The sequence below is a fragment of the Camelus dromedarius genome, chromosome 30, assembly GCF_036321535.1.
Source record: "Camelus dromedarius isolate mCamDro1 chromosome 30, mCamDro1.pat, whole genome shotgun sequence".
NCBI lineage: Eukaryota > Metazoa > Chordata > Mammalia > Artiodactyla > Camelidae > Camelus > Camelus dromedarius.
This window is the reverse complement of record NC_087465.1, coordinates 16,271-37,022: the sequence shown is the minus strand read 5'-3', so window position 1 is coordinate 37,022 and position 20,752 is coordinate 16,271. Positions and strand designations below refer to the sequence as shown.

The following is a 20,752-nucleotide window of genomic DNA, read 5'->3' as shown; positions in this document are numbered from 1 at the left end:
TCTTTCAAACAGATGTGGTTGTTTACAGCAGCTTTCAAAGGATAAATATGTCCTTAGCTGACAGAATATCTCCTCAAAAAACTAGCCAAGAAAAAAATTTTAAGTTCTAAGAAACTGATATTTACTAATTAGAAAAGTTTCTGACACTTAAGAGTAAAATACCAACTTTTTAATTCAGTGATGGCAGTAATCAATGCGAGGACAAATCTGTTACTCTTTCTATTCAAAACAAGAAAAAGGAATTCCTGAAGCTAACTTTATTGAAAGCTTTATTATCAGTACAGAACCTGCTTGTGAAATACCACACAAAACCTGACAATTATAAAGACAGGTAACCTGTGATATGCAGCTACACACAGGAATTCTACCTTTCTCAAAAGAAATGAGATGCTTTTAAAAGTCAGGAACATGAAGTAACAGGTAGTTCAGTCAGTGAATAAAAAGCGAATACTAAGAACAGCTTTTAAGAAACATATTTTTAGTACAATGTGACAATAACAAGTAGGAAATGCTATCACAGAAGACTTGCTTCCACACTGAGGAAGTTCAAAGAGATAAACAGTTACTGGTCCGGTTCACATATTGAAAGGTCAACTGAAACCTTTGGGTCATGGCACCACACTTCCTGGTCTAGTTACATATGGTTTACTCCACGGGGTTTGATGGCAGTCTCAGGACCATCAGTGATCCTTTGGGACCCCTGAGTCAAGATTTTACTGCATGTTTGGTATTTTGCGTTTTTCACTCGGCATTCTCTCATAAACATTTTTACCATATCAATGATAAAAAGTCCTCAAAAACATAACTTTTAATGATAGAAAAATATTATAAAATACAGATATATTATAGTTTTTCTCCTTTTTCATGGTGGTGAAATATACTTAACAAAAAACTTACCACATTAACCATTTGCAAGTGTACATCTCAGTGGCGTTAAGTACATTCATAATGTTAGTACAACTACTGCCACTATCTGCTTTTAGAACTTTTTCATCATCCCAAACAGAAACTCTGTAACCACTTAAACAATAACTCTCTTACTCCTCAGTCCCTGGTAACCTCTATTCTACTCTCTGTCTCTTTGAATTTGCCTATTCTAGAGACTGCAAGTGGAATCACACAGTATTTGTCCTTTTGCGTCTGGCTTATTTACACAGCATAATGTTTTCAAGGTTCATCCATACTGTACAATGCTTCATGTATCAGAATTTCATTCCTTTTTTAATGCTGAATAATAACTTACTGTATATGAAACCGAGCAGAACCCTGCTGTGTTTCCTGCATCCTGTTTGTAGAAAAGCTTTAGCCTCTTAGGACTACCTCAAGTTCCAAAGAATAAATTTCATCAGAGAAGTGAGAAAGTGGAGAAATGAAGGAAAACAGTCAACAAGACAAAATAATAATAGTTCAGTCATTAAACAAAGTTAAGGACCTTTAGTTCCTCCTCAAGGTCTTTGGACATTATCCTGAGCCACATCCTTGAGCTGTTTCAAAGATACTGCAACCCCTACCAAGTGGAAGAAGTTAGCTACATGCTGACCACAGCATGTAGGCTCCAGATGGGCTGGAACCAGAAGGTTGATGATGCTGACTCCTAATTACTTCATCACCAAACAATCAGAAGAATGTCTGCAAGCTGATCAGGCACCCTGCAACTCTCTTGCTCACCCTGTCTTCAGAAACATTTCCCTGAAAGCCATTGGGGAGTTCGGGTCTTCTGTGCCTGAGCCACTCGTTCTCCTTGCTCAGCCCCACACTGGGGTGCCTTATAATGAACACCGTACTTTCCCTCACCACAATCCAACGACGATAGATTAGCTTTACTCTGCTCAGGTGAACAGACCCAAGTTTGGTTGTGTGTGTGTGTATACACACGCGCACGCACACACACCCCATTCTGTTTATTCATTCATCTGTTGATGGATATTTGGGTTGGTTCCACCATCTGCCCATTTAATAATGGCGCTATGAACACTAATGTGCAAGTATCTGTTTGAGCCCCTGCTTTCAATTCTTTTGGGTACATGTTCAGATGCAAAATTACCAGGTCATATGGTAATTCTATGTTTAACTTTCTGAGAAACCACCAAACTGTCTTCCACAGTGGCTGCATCATTTTACATTCCCACCAGCAATACACAAGGGTTCCAATTTCTCTATATCCTCAACAACATTTTTTCCCCCACTTATGTCGAATAGCATACCCACCCTAATGGGTATGCAGTGATATCTCATTATGGTATGATTTGCATCTTTCTAATGACTAAGGATAAAGAACATCTTTTCATGTCCTGGATTGCATGGAAAGGTAGGGAAGATGACCATGATGGAATAACGAGGAGAGGGGACGTGAAGGGAAGGGAAGGGATGGGAAGGGATGGGACGGGACGGGACGGGACGGGACTAGACAGAATACATGAAGCCATGGTTTTCAAGACACTGGACATCAGGCAAGAACAACACTAACTTCTGAAAGTTGGGAAACAAAGAATTGAGCTCTACAATTGTCCCAGCTTACTATCTTAAAAGAATTTCCAAACCACACAGCAGGGAGGGGAAATTGAGGTGGAGCCTGGTGGGCTCCCTGAGTTGAAGAGACAGAGCTGAGAGTCCATGGAGACAGAAGTAGCTGGAGCTCATAGGACAGAGTACCAAAAAAGCCAGATTCATAGAGAACCCCAACAATCCCCAACATGTATTAGGCAGAGCACTGATCAGCATGTGCATATAAAGAAACTACCCTAGACCAGGGAAAGAACCACCTGAAAGCATTAGAATAACAGTGCCAAGTGCTTACACAGGGTCAGGAAACAGTAGCTGTTCCTGCCAACCAGACTGGAAAAACCCATAATTCAGGGCATTACATAGAATACTCAGCTCAGGAAGGTCTTGCTTCAGTAGTGGGACATAAGACTAAGTACTCTCCAGACCCACTTAATAAATCATAAAGCAACACCCAAAAGGATGAAACTGTTTCAGGTAACTGCACCCCAGAACAAAGCCCCAAAATACTTAAAAGACATTTTTTTTTAAATACAGCACCCAACAGCATAAAATTCACAATGTCTGGTATCCACTCCAAAATTTCCAGGCATTTAAAGAAGCAGAAAAACACAGCCTATAATGAAAAGAAATATCAACCAAAATAGTCACAGAAATGACACAGAAGACAGATTTACAGAAAAAGCCATAAAAACAACTATTATAAATATACTCTTCATGTTCAAAACATAGATGAATGCATGATCGTGTTAAGAACAATATAAAATGACTCAACAAACTTTTAGAGATGACAAATACACTGGACAGTATTAACAGCAGGCAAAAAGATTATTATATTTGAAGAAACAGTAATAGAAGCCACCCAAAATGAAACAGGAAGGGGAAAAATGAACACAGCATCAATAATCCATGACATGACATCGAACAGCCTAATCAATATACATATAATTGGAGTCACAGAAGAAAAGGAAAAGGGGAGTCAGAAAAGAAGTGTTGAATAAAGGCAAAAACCTCTCCAAATGTGATGAAAACTTTAAACCCACACGTGAAGAAGAGAGTTAACTTAGCAGACCTGAGACGGGTATCCTTAGAAGCCCCGCTTGTAATGTTGGTCCTTGCCTGCCTCCAGGAACTTAGATTTCAGGAGGGTTCCTACCATTCTCTTAATGATAAGAGTGTTTCCCTGTGCCTGAACTGTGCAAACAATATGGCTTATGGTGACTAAGCCTTCCTAAAGGATTTTTTCCTTCCTAAAATGTTAAATTTTGGCACATACTAGGCAGAGATCACCCCCCAATAAAAACCCTGGGCACTGAGTGGCTAATTAGCTCCCTTGGCAGAGAACACCTTACATGTGTTGTCCAAACTCATTGCTGGAGCAATTAAGCATATCCTGTGTGACTCTACTGGAAAAAGACTCTTGGAAGATTTCGCTTTTGTATCTTTTCATTGTACTAAATCACGGCCACACATATGACTGTATGCTGAGTTATGAGTGTCTTCCTAGGGAATTCCTGAACCCAGAAGTAAGCGTGGGGACCTCTGACACAGCACAGATTCAAGAAGCTTGACAAACTCCAAGCAGAAAACCACACTGAGGCCTATCACAAACAGTTTAAAACAAGTGATAAAGAGAAATCATACAAGATCAAGAATGAGAACAGTTTCAGGCTTCTTGATGGCAATGCCTTCAAAATTCTGAAGAAAAATTATCTGCAACCTAGAAGTCTATATTAATTTTCAATTAACGTCAAAGTATGCTGAATGCATACTCCACACAGGAGACACGTGAAGGGAATTCCCAGAAGGACGGTGAAGGGCGACTTAAGGGTGGCAATGTTCACAAAGCACAGAGGACCCTCAGTTTTAATTGGAGCAGCTAGGAGGTTAAGAGTTCTCCAAAAAAACAAAACTGACAGAATGCTTTCTATGCCGGAAAAATCTTAATGGGAGAGCTAAACAATGGTCCAGTTACTTTTATTGATGGTAAGTAAAACTAGGCATCAGAAACCCAAATGATTAACTCCAACAAAAACAAAAACCTACGGAGGAAAATCACAATTAATAGTTGCCTTGTTATGAACATTATTATTCAGAATTACATAATGCTGAACTAATCTAACCAAACCATGAGATATCTTCCTGGGGGAAGAGAGGGATGGGAAAGTCCCACGTGTAGCAGGGGTGGGGAGTGGGTGAAGAGAAGAGAATTCAGAATTCACCCAGTTTAAAAGAACATTACAAGCATATTATTTAGAAAAAAGGAGTTAAAGAACAAAAGAATCCATGAAGAGTCAAGAGTGGCTGTCCCTGAGGAAGAAGTTGCAAACAAAACACCAAAGGCTGTGACTAACAAATGCCACACACAGAATGGAAAGTTACAAGCAATTCGTTCTTACCTTAGGAAGTTCAGGTAGCATCTCTGCAGGTGTCAAAGAACTACTGCTCGCACAGGAAGCACCATCAGATATTTCCACCGCACTCTCGCAGTCTTCAAATTCATCACACTCACAAGGATCTTCCTTGTCACTGTCAATCTCCCAGTCAATAAGCTGTAGGTCATCTAAAAATAACAATTTTAAACTTAATTTTAAATATCTTTAACGTGTTTTAAATCTATTTTTCCCCAGTAGTTTTAAAAGATCCATGTTGCTCAATAATTTAAAAATATACTAAAAGACAGCCAAAAGTATAATCCTACAGTTATCTGTAACGATCCCATTTCTCCCCACCGTTACCTCCACTGCAATTCTCAGGTAACTACTTCTATTGTTTTCGTATTCTTCTAGAGTTTCTCTATGTTCAAGCACAAAAAATACACTATTATTTTGTCCTCCTTTCTGATACACTTTGATTTTTTTTGTTACTTAACATAACTGAGAGGTTTTTCCCCATAAGTAAACAGATTACATCCTCGTTCTTTTCCACAACACGGTATTCTGTTGCGTAGCTGACTCATAGTTTAATATCTTCTATTAACAAAGAATTTTTCAAAGATTATTAGCCCAAAAATTTTCTATAGATTTCTCTCATTAGTAAGGAAACAAAGTAAATTTAGTTTCTAATTTACGTCATATGTATTATTATCTAGATATTACTTTCGCAGTATTTTAATTTGAAAGTTAATTTTTATATATTAAATAACCAAATGTACTGACTCTAATCTGCTATGCTTAAAGATATGAAAGTAGTTATTAAAAATAAATTAATCTCAGAGGTATGGTGTATAACACAGACCTCTCCTTAGCACAAAGCACAATTACTCCCTCACAAGTACAAGTACTCCCTCACAACTATTCAACAACTCAGAGGTCTAATAAAATATCTTGGCCCTATTTCAGAGGTCTGATAGCAATAATCTCACCTCCAAATTGAAGTAAAATTAAGAACAAAAAAAACTTACAGCTTTAATACCTAAAGGAAATTCAAAATAAAAACCAAAACATGGAAGAAAAAAAAAAAAGGAAAAACAAAGTTAAAAGTATGGTATAAACTAAGCCAAAAATTATCTTCTTTAGTTGGATACTGTTGCTTCAGAAGATGAGGTAAAAGTCCACTGTAATGATGACAAAGGCTGGCAGCCAGACTGCTTTGAGAACCAGACGCATAGCGGCAATTGTCTAATGCATGTCCCCACAGGTAACATCACCTTTACTCAGGAAAGCCAGGCAAAAAAGAATGCATTAGAAATTCTCCAGTTACTGAGCCATCAGAGCAAGAAGCGACAGAAAGCCAAGGAGGGGGCAAGTCCCCTCAGGGCACTGCCCCTGTTGCCAGTACCTACCGTCTATGTCCTCATTCATTCAATAAAACTAGTGCCTACTAAGAGCCTATGGTGCCATTCTAGACACAAAAATGAAAACAAACAAACAAACAAAAAAGCCAGGAGAGAATACAGAACACTGCTCCTCCAACAAGAGCTTTCGTGTGGGCACAATAATTTTATGAAGCAGGCAAGTCAATCACTGTTAAACCGAAATTTTCATTATACAGATGAAAAAACTGAGTCTCCAAAAAGGTTTTGAAATTTGCCCAAAGTTACATAAAAGACAAAGAGGGAGGAAACTTTTTGTAAAAGAAAAATATTTTGACAGTTTTAACTCAGCCTCTTTCCTCTCAATCCCAATTCTCACCCTCAAGGCTCAGAGACTCAAATACAACACAGCTGGAAGAAGGTATGGGAGCATTGTTTGTAAAGGTCACCTGTAGTTTTGATAAGAAAGTGTGTCTGGGAACCACCAAACAGTACTGAAGCACACAGCACTGAAGTCAGACATTCCTGTCTCTAAATATAGTTGGCACAGTTATTAATTATATTACTCTGTTCTCTAAGTCCCCATTTTCTTTTGTAAAATGAGGATACGTAGCTCACAGACTGTAGTAGGTATCAAAGGAAATAACCTACATGACATCCAGTCAAGTGTCTGGGATAAAAGAAGACTCACAAATGGCAACTGAAGGTAAAAAGGAGGGAGGAGGAAAGGAGAGGCCAGGGAAGAAGAGTGGAGAGGAGAAAGACAAACCAGCAGTTGCACACTTAGATGTGCTCCAAGGGATCCCTTGTTCCCTAAAGCTCCTCTTATTTAAGAGAAGTCAACAATTTGTTAACTCATTAACTCACCTTACAGTAATTAGCTCAAAGCATTTTTTTCCGTTCTCAAATAGAATTTTGGAAACTACTGAGTATCTCTTTTAATTAGAAGAAAGTTTTTTTTAAAGTGCCAGCTTTTCTGAGATGTAATTCATATACCATACTGTTCACTCACAGAAATCATAGTTTTAAATTATGAAATATGTTTTGAAGTGCATGAAGACAAACCAAGAGTTACATACCAATGAATTTCATTTAATATGGTTGAATTAACAATATAAGCCCTGTGAGACTATGTATAACCTTAAAATACCGCTTCACTTGGCTATTACTAAAATGTCAATTACGGTTATCACCAAAATAGCACATATAGTGGCCAAAAGAATTTAATCACCTTCAAAAGATGCTGTCGGTATAAATTTAACCTTGACTAACTACGTAACTAACCAATATCAACAGTCAAAGTAAAAAATCAAAGCTCACTTTAAAAGCATTAAGACTTTTTAAAATACTCCAAATGAGTTATGTACCTTAAAATTTGGAAAAGGACATGATTTTCATAATTTTAAGTCTGTGGTTCTCAACTTCGGGTGATTCTGTCCTAAAAGGAACATCCGACAAGATCTGGAGACATTTTTGGTTGTTACAACTGGGGCTGAGTGAGCTACTGTCACCTGGTGGACAGAGACCAGAGATACTACTAGACACCCTAGAATGCACAGGAAAGCCTCTCCCCCAACAAAGAATTATCTGATCCCAAATGGCATCAATGCCAAGGTTGAGAAACCCTGTTCTAAACTGTCAGCATGATACAATACAAAATGCATGAGAATAGAAACTGCAGTAATATTTCCATGACACATTAGTTACGATAGCATTTACCCAAAGTAAGTTAGCAAGGAGACAACATGGGTGTAGCACTATGCACCAGAGGCATGGCTCATCTTACTGTCCTTCACTTTACTGCTCTTTGCAGAGACTGTGCTTTTTAACAAACGTTTCTTTCGAGTCCATGGGTGGCATTTTTCCAATAGTATTTGCTTACTTTTTGTCTTTGTGTTACATTTTGTGTTACATTAATTCTCACAATGTTTCAAACTTTTAAATAATTCTTGTATTTGTTACAGTGATCTGTGATCAGTGATCTTTGGTGTTACTACTGTAATTGTTTTGGGGCACCATGAACTGGGCCCATATAAGATGGAGAACTTAACTGATAAACGTGTGTTCTTTTTTTTGTTTTGTTTTGTTTTGTTTTGTTTTGATAAACGCGTGTTCTGACGGCTCCACCAACCAACCCACCTTCTTCCTTTCCTTGCTTCCTTTTCTCCCTCTCCCCTGAGACACAGCAATATGGGTAACAGGACAATCAAGAGCCCTACAGTGACCTCAAAGTGTTCAAGTGAAAGGAAGACTTGCACGTCTCTCACTTTAAATCCAAAGCTAGAAATGATTAATCTTAGTGAGGAAGGCCCATCGAAAGCCAGGATAGGCCGGAAGCTATGCCTCTTGAGCCAAACAGTTAGCCAAGTTGTGAATGCAAAGAAAAAGTTCTTGAAGGAAATTGAAAGTACCCCTCCAGTGAACACATGAATAATAAGAAAGCAAAACAGCCTTACTGCCGATATGGAGAAAGTTTCACCGGTCTGGACAGAAGATCAAACCGGAAACAACCTTCCCTTCAGCCAAAGCCTCATGCAGAGCACGGCCCTAATGCTCTTCAACCCTATGAAGGCTGACAGAGGTGAGCAAGCTGCAGGAGAGAAGTCTGAAGCTAGCAGAGGTTGGCTCACGAGGTTTAAGGAAAGAAGTCGTCTCTACGACATAAAAGCTCAAGGTGAAGCAGTGACTGCTGATGTAGAAGCTGCACCAGGTTCTCCAGATGATCCAGCTCCAGGAGTTCATGAGGACGCTACCCTAAGCAACAGATTTTCAATGCAGACGGAACAGCCTTCTATTGGAAGACGACGCCACCAGGACTTCCATGGCCAGAGGAGAAGTCAAAGCCTGGCTTCAAAGCTCACAGGACAGGCCAACTGTCTCGTTAGGGGCTGATGCAGCTGGCGACCCGAAGTCGAAGCCAGTGCTCATCTACCATTTGGAAAATCCTAGGGCCCTTCAGAATGATGCTAAGTCAACTCTGCCTGTGTTCTATAAATGGAACAACAAAGCCTGGATGACAGTCCATCTGTTTACAACATGGCTTACTGAATACTTTAAGCCCACTCTTGAGACCTCCTGCTCAGGAAAAAAAAAAGAGTCCTCTCAAAATATTACTGCTCACTGACAAGGCATCTGGCCCCCCACGAGCTCTGATGGAGACGGACAATGGAATGACAGTCGTTTTCATGCTTGGTAACACAACATCCATTCTGCAGCCCGTGGATCAAGCAGTCATTTCAACCTCCTGCTCTTATTACTTAAGAAATACATTTCACAAGGCTATAGCTGCCACAGACGGTGACTCCCCACATGGATCTGGGCCAAGTCAGTGGAAAACTTTTTGGAAAGGAATTCACCATTTCACATGCCATTAAGAACATTCATGATTCGTGCATGGGAAGAGGTCAAACTAGCAACATTAACAGGAGTCTGGAAGGAGTGGATTGCTATGCTCGTGAATGACTTGGAGGGGTTCAAGACTTCAGTGGAGGAAGGAACTGCAGATATGGTGGAAACAGCAAGAGAACTAGAATCAGAAGTGGAGCCTGAAGGTGGGACTGAATCGTTCCAACCTCAAGATAAAACCTTAATGGATAAGGAGTTGCTTCTTAGGGATGAGCAAGGAAAGTGGTTTCTTTCCTTTATTTTTTTAAAATAAGTTTGCTCTTTTTTTTTTTTCCTTTAATGGAGGTACTGGGGATTGAACCCAGGGCCTTGTGCATTCTAAGCACACACTCCACCACTGAGCTATAACGCCCCCTCCCCCCAGAAAGTGGTTTCTTGAGATGGAATCTACTCCTGGTGAAGACACTCTGAGGATTGTTGAAATGATGATAAAGGATTTAGAATACTACATAGACTTAGTTGGTAAAGCAGTGGCAGGGCTTGAGAGGATTAACTTCAACTCTGAAAGAAGTTCTACTGTTGGTAAAATGCTATCACAGCATTTGCACGCTCCAGAGAAATCATTTGTGAAAGAAAGAGTCACTCAATGCAGCAAACTTCATTGCTGCCTTTTTTAAAGAAACTGCCACACCAACCCCAACCTTCAGCAACCACCCCCCAATCAGTGAGCATCCATCAACACTGAGGGAAGACCCTCCACCAACAAAAAGTTACAACTCGCTGAAGACTCAGATGATGGCCAGCAATTTTCAGCAATAAACCGTTTCTTAATTAGATTATGGTACTTTGTCTTTTGTAGACATAATGCTGTTGCACACTTAACAGACTACAGAGGTGTATAAGCAACTTTTATATGCACTGGAACACCAAGGAATTCATGTAACTTCTGTTACTGCAACATTCACTTCACTACAGTGGTCTGGAACAAAACCCACAGTATCTCAGAGGTGCGCGTGTACTTTAGAGAACTGGCTTTGTCACCAAAGAGACCCAAAGTGGAATTCAACCAATTCTAACATGTTGAAGCTTAAACTAACTGTACAAATAATACTAGTAATGCCTATCTCTTAGTTACTGTGAGAATTATTATGAGAAAATGTTTCTAAATGGCTGGGATACTGAGACCTAGTACGATCATAATCAATACTAAGTATTAGAAAAGGAGTATACGTTTTTTCCAATATTGAAATCCAATCTATAACAGAAACTAAATTTCTTACAAAATTATCAATTTACCTTCACTGGTCCCATCCTGTGGACATAAAATATTCCTGTTATCAAATCTGTCTATTCTACAACCATGTCTGCTATCTCTCCGTGGTTTAAAATTTTTATCTTCATCTGACAGATCACTTTCACTGGAACTCCATGTTATAGCTGTAATCCCACTGGTGCCCTCAGATGTAGTAGGTTCTGTTAAAGAAAAAGAAAATATATAAAAATGGTCAGTTGATAAGGTTACTTATCAAGATGAAGTTTTATGCATGTTACTTTTCCCAAGTCACAAATAACACAAAATTGAGATAATAAAAGCAATGTCTTATTTCAAATCTTCCGGACTCAACGCCTATGCACAACCTTGTTAAGATTCTTTGAATTAAAGCCAAATGACAAGAAGAAAAAGTAGTAATTAGAACTGATTAAGTTATAGAAGACAAGGAAAATGACTGGAGCACAGATGAAAACTCAAAAAATAACCCTGAAATAATTGACCAAGCCATAAGGGGAAAAAAAAAACCATAAAACAAACTGCAAAGCCAACACTTATCTACAATAGGAATGCTTCTGTGTGCTTCCTCTGCCATATTAGGAGCCCCGATAGCAGCAATTTGTTTAAAACGCTTAAGAAAACTTTCTTATTTACTTAAACCTGTTATTTTGAGATAACAGTTGCTTCATATACAGTTGTCAGAAACAGAAGAAGCCCTTGTAAGCCTCACCCAGTTCCTCCAATGGTAACATTCTGTAAAACTACAGTACAGCATCACAGCCAGAATGTTGATACCGGTACTGTCAGAGAGAGAACAACTCCATCACCGAGAGCATATCCAGTACTGCCTTTTTAAAGCAAAACAGAGCCCCCTCCCTGCCTCATTTCCTAATCCCTGGCAACCACTAATCAGTTTTGCACTTCTACAACCTTGTCAATTAAAGAATAATATATACATGTAATCACCCATGTCACCTTTTAGGACTGGCTTTTTGTGCTCAGCATAATTCCCTGGACATCCACCAGGTCACTTTCTTTTTATTACTGTGGACAGATCACAGCTTGTTTCACCAGTCACCCTTTAAAGGACATCTGCGTTGTTCCCAGTCTGGGGCTACTATGAATGAAGCCGCTATGAACAATGTGCACATGATCTTATGTGAATGTAATTTTCATTCTCTAGGATAAATGTCGAAGGGTGCAACTGCTAAGTTGTGTGGTAACTGCATGTTTAGTCTTACAAGAAACTGCCGAACAGTTTTCCAGGGTAGCTGAGCCTTTTTACAGTCCCACCAGCAATGTGTGAGTGATCCAGTTTCTCCACTTCATTTGGTGTGGTCACTTTTTTATTTTAGCCATTCTGATAGACAGGAAACTTAGAAGGAATGGAGCGACTCTATCTTGGTGGAACTGAGACAGGCTGGAAGAGGGCAAGGCACAGCCACTCAAGGAATGCTACGGCAATTAACATCAAAATGGTGAAAGATTCAACCCCCAGTAGGCCTTGAGGCTCAAGATGATGAGAGATTTAACTTCTAGCAGATCTTGAGCTTCATTATACGCCCATTGTAATTTATCAGCATGGTGAATAACACGCCCACAGGCACCATGGCAGTCCCAAGACTAGCCACAAAAGGTCAGAGTGGGAAATGGCCAAATTCCTGGGAATCCCAGCCCCCTCCCCAGGCCACTTAGACTGGCCCTTCCACTTATTAGCATATGAAGCCACCAAGCCCATAAAAACTGGCAACATGGAGAGGAGACTGCCCGCACTCTGCCTGTGGACTGTGTACCTACTTTTAATCTGAGCACCCAACCCCCAAACCTCGTAGCCTTTCTCTTGCCTTTCAATGTATCTCTCTGAATAAATCTACCTTACTCAACTGTGGCTCACTCTTGAATTCTTTCCTGTGCAAAGCCAAGGACCCACACTTGGCGGGGCACGTCCCAGGGGCTTGTCCCAGGGGCTCAACCGAGGCCTGGGACACAGCCCTTCTCGTGCCCCACATCTGTTTTCCTGCATCAGAACCAGAAGTCCCAACAGGAAACTTTACTGACACTGATCAGAAAAGGAACAGATATCTAATAAAAAATCAACTTTTCTACTCATATTGAGTAGATAATCGAGTTACAATGCTAAAACCAAAAAAAAAAAAAAAAAAAAAAAATTCTATTAGCTACATTTCAATATACTATGAGATTAAGAGATTAGACATTACAACTCAAGTTTTCCAGAAGAGGAAACAGGCTCAGAAGCTAAATGGTGGGGGATGGGTATAGCTCAGTGGTAGAGTGTATGCCTAGCATGTACAAGGTCCTAGGTTCAATTACCAGTACCTCCATCAAAAAGTAAATAAATAAATAAATAAACCTAATTACCCCCCCAAATTAACAATAAATAAAGTTTTAAAAAATTAAATGGCTTCATTAAATATATATTAATATAACACCTCTGGTACAGTAAACCCTGAGGAAATAACCAACAACAACAAAAAGAAAACTCCTTCCTTCAAGGAATACATGCTCTGAAAGGCAAAACTAATTAATCATGAAAAGAAAAATTAAACACTAGATTAGAGGTATGTCATGGTATACTGATGGCACAAAAAAAGCAGATGCTCCACTTTGTATTGATCAGGAAAGGAAGATTCACTGACAAAATGATGTCTGGAAAATCAACACGTACAAAGGCACAAAAACATGAAATAACAGTAAATATTTACTAAACACTTACTTTGTGCCCTGAACATCTATAGTTGCTAAAGCTGTCTAACCTTCAAAATATAAAATTAAATATAAACCATTCAGAATAACCTAAGAACCCATATTGATTTAAAGAGCTAATAAAACTAAGGTGTGTACTTACTTGCAAAAACCATTACCGATCTTTTTTCATTATTATGCACCCAGAAAAGTAAATCAGGATGAAAGAAGTGGAATGCTACAGACTATCTGTGTCCCCCTGAAACTCACATATCAAAGCCTAATCCCCAAAGTGACGGTGCTAAGAGGTGGGTCTTCAGGAGGCGATTAGGCTACGAGGGTGGAGCTCTCATGAATGGGACCAGTGTCCTGCAGAAGATACCCCAGAGAGACCCCTGGCCCCTTCCACATGTGAGGGTGCAGCAGGAAGGTTCTATGAACCAGAGGTCCTCGCCAGACCCCAAATAAATGTATGGACTTCCGACCTCCAGAACTGTGAGAAATAAATTTCTTCTGTTTATAAGCCACCTGGTGTATGGTATTTTTGTTACAGCAGTCTGAACAGACTAGGACAGGAAATATAATTATCGCTATTTTCAGGTTGTATAATGGATTCATAAACCCATAAATTACAGGCACTTAACTATATAATTTATATAGACAAAACGTCTACCAGGAATTTATCACTCAGTAACCCATTTTATTTGCTGAAAAGGGGTACCCCTGAAATCAAGGCCCATTCCAATGAAATTCCAGGAAGGACACCAGCCAGACTATGAGAACAGTTTGCATTTACAAACATTTCTGGGTGCCCAATGTGTGCCAGGCATTGTGCTGGCATCTGCTGATACAGGCTGAATTGTGGACCCTCCCCCCAAAAAATTCATTCATATTTTAAGTTCTAACCACCAGTATCTCAGAATGTAACCTTATTTGGAGCTAGGGTTTTTACAGAAGTAACTGAATTAAACTGAGATAATTAGGGAGGGCCCTGATTCAACATGACAGGTATTCTTATAAAAGAAGAAATCTGGACACAGAACCGGACACGTAGAGAGGGAAGACAATGGAAAGACACATGCAGAGAAGACAGCCACCTGCAAGTCAAGGAAAGAAGCCTGGAGCACATCCTAGCAGGAGCTGACTCTGCCAGTACCTTCCCTTTGGACTTCCAGCGTCCAGAACTGCGAGGTAAAAAGTTTCTGTTGGCCCAACCACGGCGTCATGGCAGCCCTAGCCCAGCCTGGCCTTAGCCACCCAGGATCCAAAGAAGAGCGACAGAGGAGAGCCTGCCCTGAAGAAGCCTATGATCGAATGGGGAGAAAAACTCGTCAACAAATAATAATTTAGAAGTTTACTAACGCCTCTCAAGGAGATTTCTGACCTCAATAACAAAGATTTTGAGAACATATTTTGCAGGGCATTTTAAGAAAAATATTAAACACTATTTCCTTTTCATTACATAGTTTCATTTTGATACTTTTTTTTAAAGTTCCGCCTTTTAAAGGAAATCACTATCTACAAAGGTTCCAGCCTCTTTTCAAGTTTTTATCTTCCTCCTTGTCCCTCGCACCTTCTGAGGAATGTGCATTTGCTCACTTTTCTCACCCCTTCCCACATCCTCCACTTCCTCCCCCTTTCTCCTCTGGTCTTCAGTGCCTTACAGGTAAGGAAACAGAGACATAGAGACAAGGAGACGGAGTCTCCCGCTTTTACGCACACTATGCAAAAGTATGTTTCTCTACTTCTGATTCCCAGCTGTCAAAAAAATATTACTTCCAAGTCCTCAAAATTTAATAGCCTGTCCTGAACTAAAACTTTAGACATTACGATTTTAAAAAGGAGCCAGTTACAGAACGTGCCTTGGGGCTCCTTTTCTATCAATATTTATCTGTAAGCTTTTGTTAAATTACTAACAATTCTTCCTTGCCTTAACAAGCTGTTTATGCTGTAAATAAATTATACACAGACATAAGCTCTTACAGCCTATCAGCATATATTGATCATTCTATAAAGCAGAAAGTGTAGAAGAATGGGTTGAATATATATTGGGATGGGGAAATGATCCCAAAAAATCCTTTTGAAATTAAATACAAGGTAGCAGGGGACGGCTTGCCATCCACAAGGTCCTGGATTCAATCCCCAGGACAATCAATCAATCAAATAAATAAATACAAGGTAGTAGCTTATTTAATATTTCTTTCTCTCTCCAAGTTGAATTTGACTATACAAACTTTAAATCTCCAGGAAAAGATACAAGCTACGTCTGTATACGAAAATACAGTTAGTTGACCCTTGAACAACGCAAGTCTGAACTGCGTGGATTCACCTACATGTGGATTTTTTTCAAAAACAGGTACTACTGCTGCACAGTCCGCAGTAGGTGAATCCATGGGTGCAGAGAGCTGACTTGTAAAGTTTATTACAGGCAGATTTTATACTGCATAGAGGGCCAGCACCTCTGGCCCCCGACACTGTTCAAAGGTCAACTGTACTATTTTCTCCATACATTATATAATGACAGTTAAGAAATCAGAATTACATTGATCTTTGAAAATCACAGCATTTGGCACTAATAATAATAAAAAATAAATTCTGCAGCACCATCAGAAGACTGTGATATTACAAACACTGTGGGCCAGCTTACTTAATAATATAAGTGTTTCATGAATTTAAAAAAATTACGGGTGTTTTATTTTTCATTAGCATAAAAAGAATCCCCTTAAATATTAGGGAAATAATAATATAGCATAAAGAAGTGTTTAGTGTCTTATTCACAGGAAGTTTTCTCACTCCGCCGGACTCTGAGCAGGCTCTCACATAGCTTTTTGCCACCAAACGTAACAGTAACTGGTACCATTAAGCACCTACTAAGTGTGAACCTTTGAACTAAGCACTTTTTAATTTTTTTAAAGCTCACAGTAACCCAGCGAGACACACAATTCTTATGCCAATTTTCCAGTGCAGAAACTGAGGCTCAGCGTGCTTAGCTTGCTTTCTCGAGACCCCCACAGGCAGGCGGACACAGTCAGAACACTGTGGGGTCAGATTGAGATCTGTGAAGTCTCAGGCCCTGACTTCCCCTGCCCCACCCACAGGATAACTGAGTGCGGCAGCAGAACCAGCAGCCTCCTTGATACCCACCTCTTCTCATCTTCCTTATCAACAAAATACCAATTTTATCTGATCAGCAACATACATGTTTAAAAATCCTTGATTTCTGACATCTCTTTAGTGGAGGTGACCCTATGTAACAGGTTCTGATCAAAGGTAGAGGTCCTGGGGCGAGTACTTGTTCCCAGAGGAAAAGTTTATTTGGAGAAAATCCTCCAAGCCTACACTCTTCCTGAGAATTGGGTCTGGAGAATCCAGCTTCTACCTAGCAACCACAAAAACAAACCCCACACTAGGGCTACAGAACTCAGAACAAGTCTGGGACCCTGGACTTCTTGTTGCAGGAGATAAATTTAACCCCATTTCTTCAAACACCTCAATAGGGCTTCCTATCAGTTGTAACCAAAAGCTTTCCCCAACTAATTTGCCAAGTAAGAATTTCATTAACTAGCAGTATAGTCCTTATACCACAGGTCATAACTGTATTTCCCAAATCAGATTTTTTTTTTTAAACCCTCGTGCTATGACCTTGAACTTACCTACTGGGCTCTGTTGATAACAGTGAGCCCAGAAAGGACACATGAAATTTTTTAATAATTACCTACAGGAGGCAGAAAAAGGGGTAGATGATGACAAAGGTGAGGGAGAGATTTTTCCAAAAAAGTATCTTTTTACACTGTTTGGGTGTTTTCTAAACCATGAATATATTACCTTTCTTGTGTCTAGAGGATAATTCAAGGTGCTCTTCTGTATTAGTCTTCTTTTCAGCTGTTAACGACTGCAGGTAGATAACGATAACAACAATAATAATAATTAATAATGATGTAGTAATTTAGGGGACAGGGCCAAAAACCAACAATATTTTGTAAAACATTCAAGAACTTACACTATATCCCCTTAACATATTTCTTTTCCTTTGTTTATATTTACCAAAAAGTATTCTCAAAGCACACACTCCTCATATACTTAATAAATACATTTTTCCTGAATCTAAATAGAGAGAGAGCTGCCCAACCTTTAAAGTTTATAACAGTGGTGAGCACTCCTCTTTATGGTGTATACTTCAAAGTTAGCATATAAACAAAAATTAGCCTGAATATCTCACTGCTGTAAGATTCTGAATATGTCAGCATTTCATAAATGTACTTTTTATAGAGCAAATGCTCAACCGCTTCATCTTCTAAGAACATTTTCAGCATGTATCCTTTACTTACAAAGAAGTATAGAGGCTCTGCATGACAGAAAGGGGTGAATACTAATTCGCCACAATTTTTAAGGAATTCAAGGATGAGTGAAAAAAGTAATCCACCAAATACAGTGTTCTGAAAGGAAATGAAGAGGGGAATGCCAAAGGAATACATTACAGTGGCCTGAACACTCAGTAACTAGGATTTATCCTTCAGCACTCAGGGCAAACAGTATTACAGCTACCTTACCGGAGTCCCAGCAGTCTCCTGAAATCCTTCTCCACACCGGAGCCATGCTTCAGAGAGGGAAGCAGCTGCCCCTACGGTCCTGAGACCTGCTTTTCTGCACTGCAGTGGGGTGTCTCCTGGAAAGGATGCGTATTCTATATCCCAACTTCTTTTTCTCTGTAGAGACAGTTTGTAAAGGGAAAAAAAATAATGAAAACAACTTCATTATATACACATTAACAATTAACAACATGGAAACCCAGGAATGGCAGCAGTTTTTAAAAGTCTCTGAATCCAGAGTCATGAGACAGCAAAACCAAAAGCGTTTGAACAACACTTACAACTAGACAACACACTCCAAAATGCACGTGAGTGAGGACAAACAAGGACCATCCAAAGTCCTGGACTGTATTACATCTTCTGTTTTGTTTAAAATCTCTACCACAGACATGTATTTACTTCATAAGTTTTTAAATCTGCATTTTACGGAAAATTTTAGATTTGCATCGAGAACCAAATTAAGGTCAAGTACTACGAGCTGATCACCTAATCAGAAATAAAACTCTTCATCAATGCCACTGTAGTTTGAAAAAAAAAAAAGATTAATATATACCATTAAAACTTCCTTAGCTAGGAGGAAAGGAACAAATTCAGAAATTCAGCCATAACACAGATGGTATTTTAATACTTAATAGGTCTAAGCACGTTCCTTCATAAGCAGAGATTCCTATAGTTGGGCAGGACTGCAAGAGGAAGAGGCATCTATCCCCAGGAAGGTGCTACCTCCACCAGGGTGCTGTTATCTGACAGCTCTGAAGAAGCTCACTTAGTTATCTGGAACAGTAAAGACAGTGGAAATGTCATTTGGTCTATTTAGAGGCCACCCCCCCCCCCACATACATATATTTTAAACTCCAGAATACCTCTTTAACACATTAAATCAGCCCAGCTCTTTAAAGAAGTGGGTTATACCAGCGATGGGACAGGAAAGGACAAGAGTAGCCTGAAGTATCTCAAGCCAGAGAGTAAAACACTGCTCAAGGAATAATGAGAACATGTCAAAAGGACACGTGAACCTGCATGAAGGGGCTCTCACTGTGGCCAATTGTGCGCATTCCAGCATCAAATAAATAATGCCACTGAAGGATTAAAACCTATTCAATGAAATAAAAATGAGTCTACATTGGTAGAAACAAATAAGTAAATGATGAATTTAGAAAATCATTAACGAATGCTAAAACTAGTGGATGAAAGTTTGACGAGGATGTACACATGGTCACAAAGCACCGCCCCACAAAGTACTTACTAATTCCAAAGATAAAAAAAAGTAGCTTTACATCGGAGAAACCTAGCAGACACCATCTACTTTCTGAGGAAGATTTTTGGTAAAAAGAAGAGTTCACGTTTTTAGCCCGATGAGACCAGGACGTCTGTAAGCAAGAAGCTCACAAATAACTTGTGAAAGGTAAAGGACACACGCAGGGCACACGCAGCGACTCAGAACGCAAGTGCCCTCACCCCGCGCGTCACCCGGCCGCCCCAACTCGGACCCCGCGCCCACGCGGCGCAAACACCGCCGAACCCCGGCGAGGCGCCGACCGCGCGGACCCCGCGGACTGACTGACCCGCTGCCGCGACCCCCGCGCTCCAGGAGGCGGCTCCTCCTGCCCCGCCTCCGACGCGAGCTGCGTCCGCGCCACAGACGCCACAGATGCCCCGCCCGGGGCCAGCCACCCGCACCCTGCGGCCCGCGGGCCCGGCCGACAGGGAGGGACCGAGGAGGCGGCGCCCACAGCCTACCTTCGCGCTGCCAGAGCGGCCCCGGCGGGACATCTCCGGGCGCGCCGCCTCCTCAGGGGTGCGCCGCCGCCTCAGAACGCCGGAAGGCCGCGCGCCGCCGAACCAACTCGGCGCACCGTGCCGCACCGCGCGCTGCGATTGGCGGGTGCTGGGGCCGGGGGCGGGGACTCTCCGGGCGCACCGCCTCCCCTCGAGGACGTCGCGCCGCGTGCTGCGATTGGTCGGTGCTCAGGAGGGGGCGTGGCCCTCCCCCAGTCCGCGCTGTCTGGGATTGTCCCACCGCGCGGCGGCTGGGAGCCGAGCACGGGCACCAGCTCTGGGGCGGGTCGTGCCAAGTTGCTCCTTCCGCCTGTGACCCGACCCGAGGCCGGCAGAGCGCGCTCTTGCCGGTCCGCAGCGCCGCCATCGGCTCCAGGTCGGGGAGCTGCTAGGCGGGCGCCCCGCGTGGGGTTTGTCAAGCAGGCCCAGCCTTAATAAAAATAAATGTTAACGAAGTGGGCTATGAATTCAACAGTCGGTACTTAGGGAATGGTTGCAGCCGTGGATAACCGGAGGCAGAGGTGTCGTTTCCCCATCTGCTGGGGGCTAGGTGTTAGCATCCAGAGCTGGAATTTTCAAGTTCAGAGCCGCCGGAATCCCCTTGCAGCTTGCTACAGCCGGTGACTGAGTTTCGGACTCCGAGGGTCCAGAGTGGGTCTGGAGAACTTGCATTTCTGACAAGTTGCCAGGTGACCGCCTCCGTTCCGCCTCACTTTGAGAACCCTTAGACCCCGTAGGCAGCTTGCTTAAATATCCCAGCGCTTGGAGAACAGATGTAAAACGGAATACAGTGGGAAGGCGGCCCCGACT

At 41.1% G+C, this 20,752-nt stretch overlaps 1 protein-coding gene and 1 non-coding gene across 5 annotated transcripts in view; both read right to left on the bottom strand.

The window, feature by feature from the left end:
- SPIDR (scaffold protein involved in DNA repair) overlaps positions 1-20,007 on the bottom strand; it is a 258,654-nt gene extending 238,647 nt beyond the window's left edge. For 2 of the 4 annotated variants that reach the window (XM_064480799.1, XM_064480800.1), the window contains exons 1-5: positions 19,904-20,007; positions 18,125-18,280; positions 17,400-17,466; positions 10,898-11,074; positions 4,902-5,065 (exon numbers count right to left, since the gene is read on the bottom strand). In XM_064480799.1, coding sequence (XP_064336869.1) covers positions 4,902-5,065; positions 10,898-11,074; positions 17,400-17,466; positions 18,125-18,280; positions 19,904-19,936 — 597 coding nt within the window. In that variant the 5' untranslated portion in view covers positions 19,937-20,007. Of the gene's footprint in view, positions 1-4,901; positions 5,066-10,897; positions 11,075-17,399; positions 17,467-18,124; positions 18,281-19,728; positions 19,772-19,903 lie in introns of those variants that run through there. The other 2 variants (XM_064480801.1, XM_064480803.1) reach the window with 2 other exon arrangements.
- On the bottom strand, positions 9,942-10,016 carry TRNAS-AGA (transfer RNA serine (anticodon AGA)). The gene has a single exon. It is a non-coding gene; the product is annotated as a tRNA-Ser (tRNA).
- Positions 20,008-20,752: the final 745 nt, after the last annotated feature.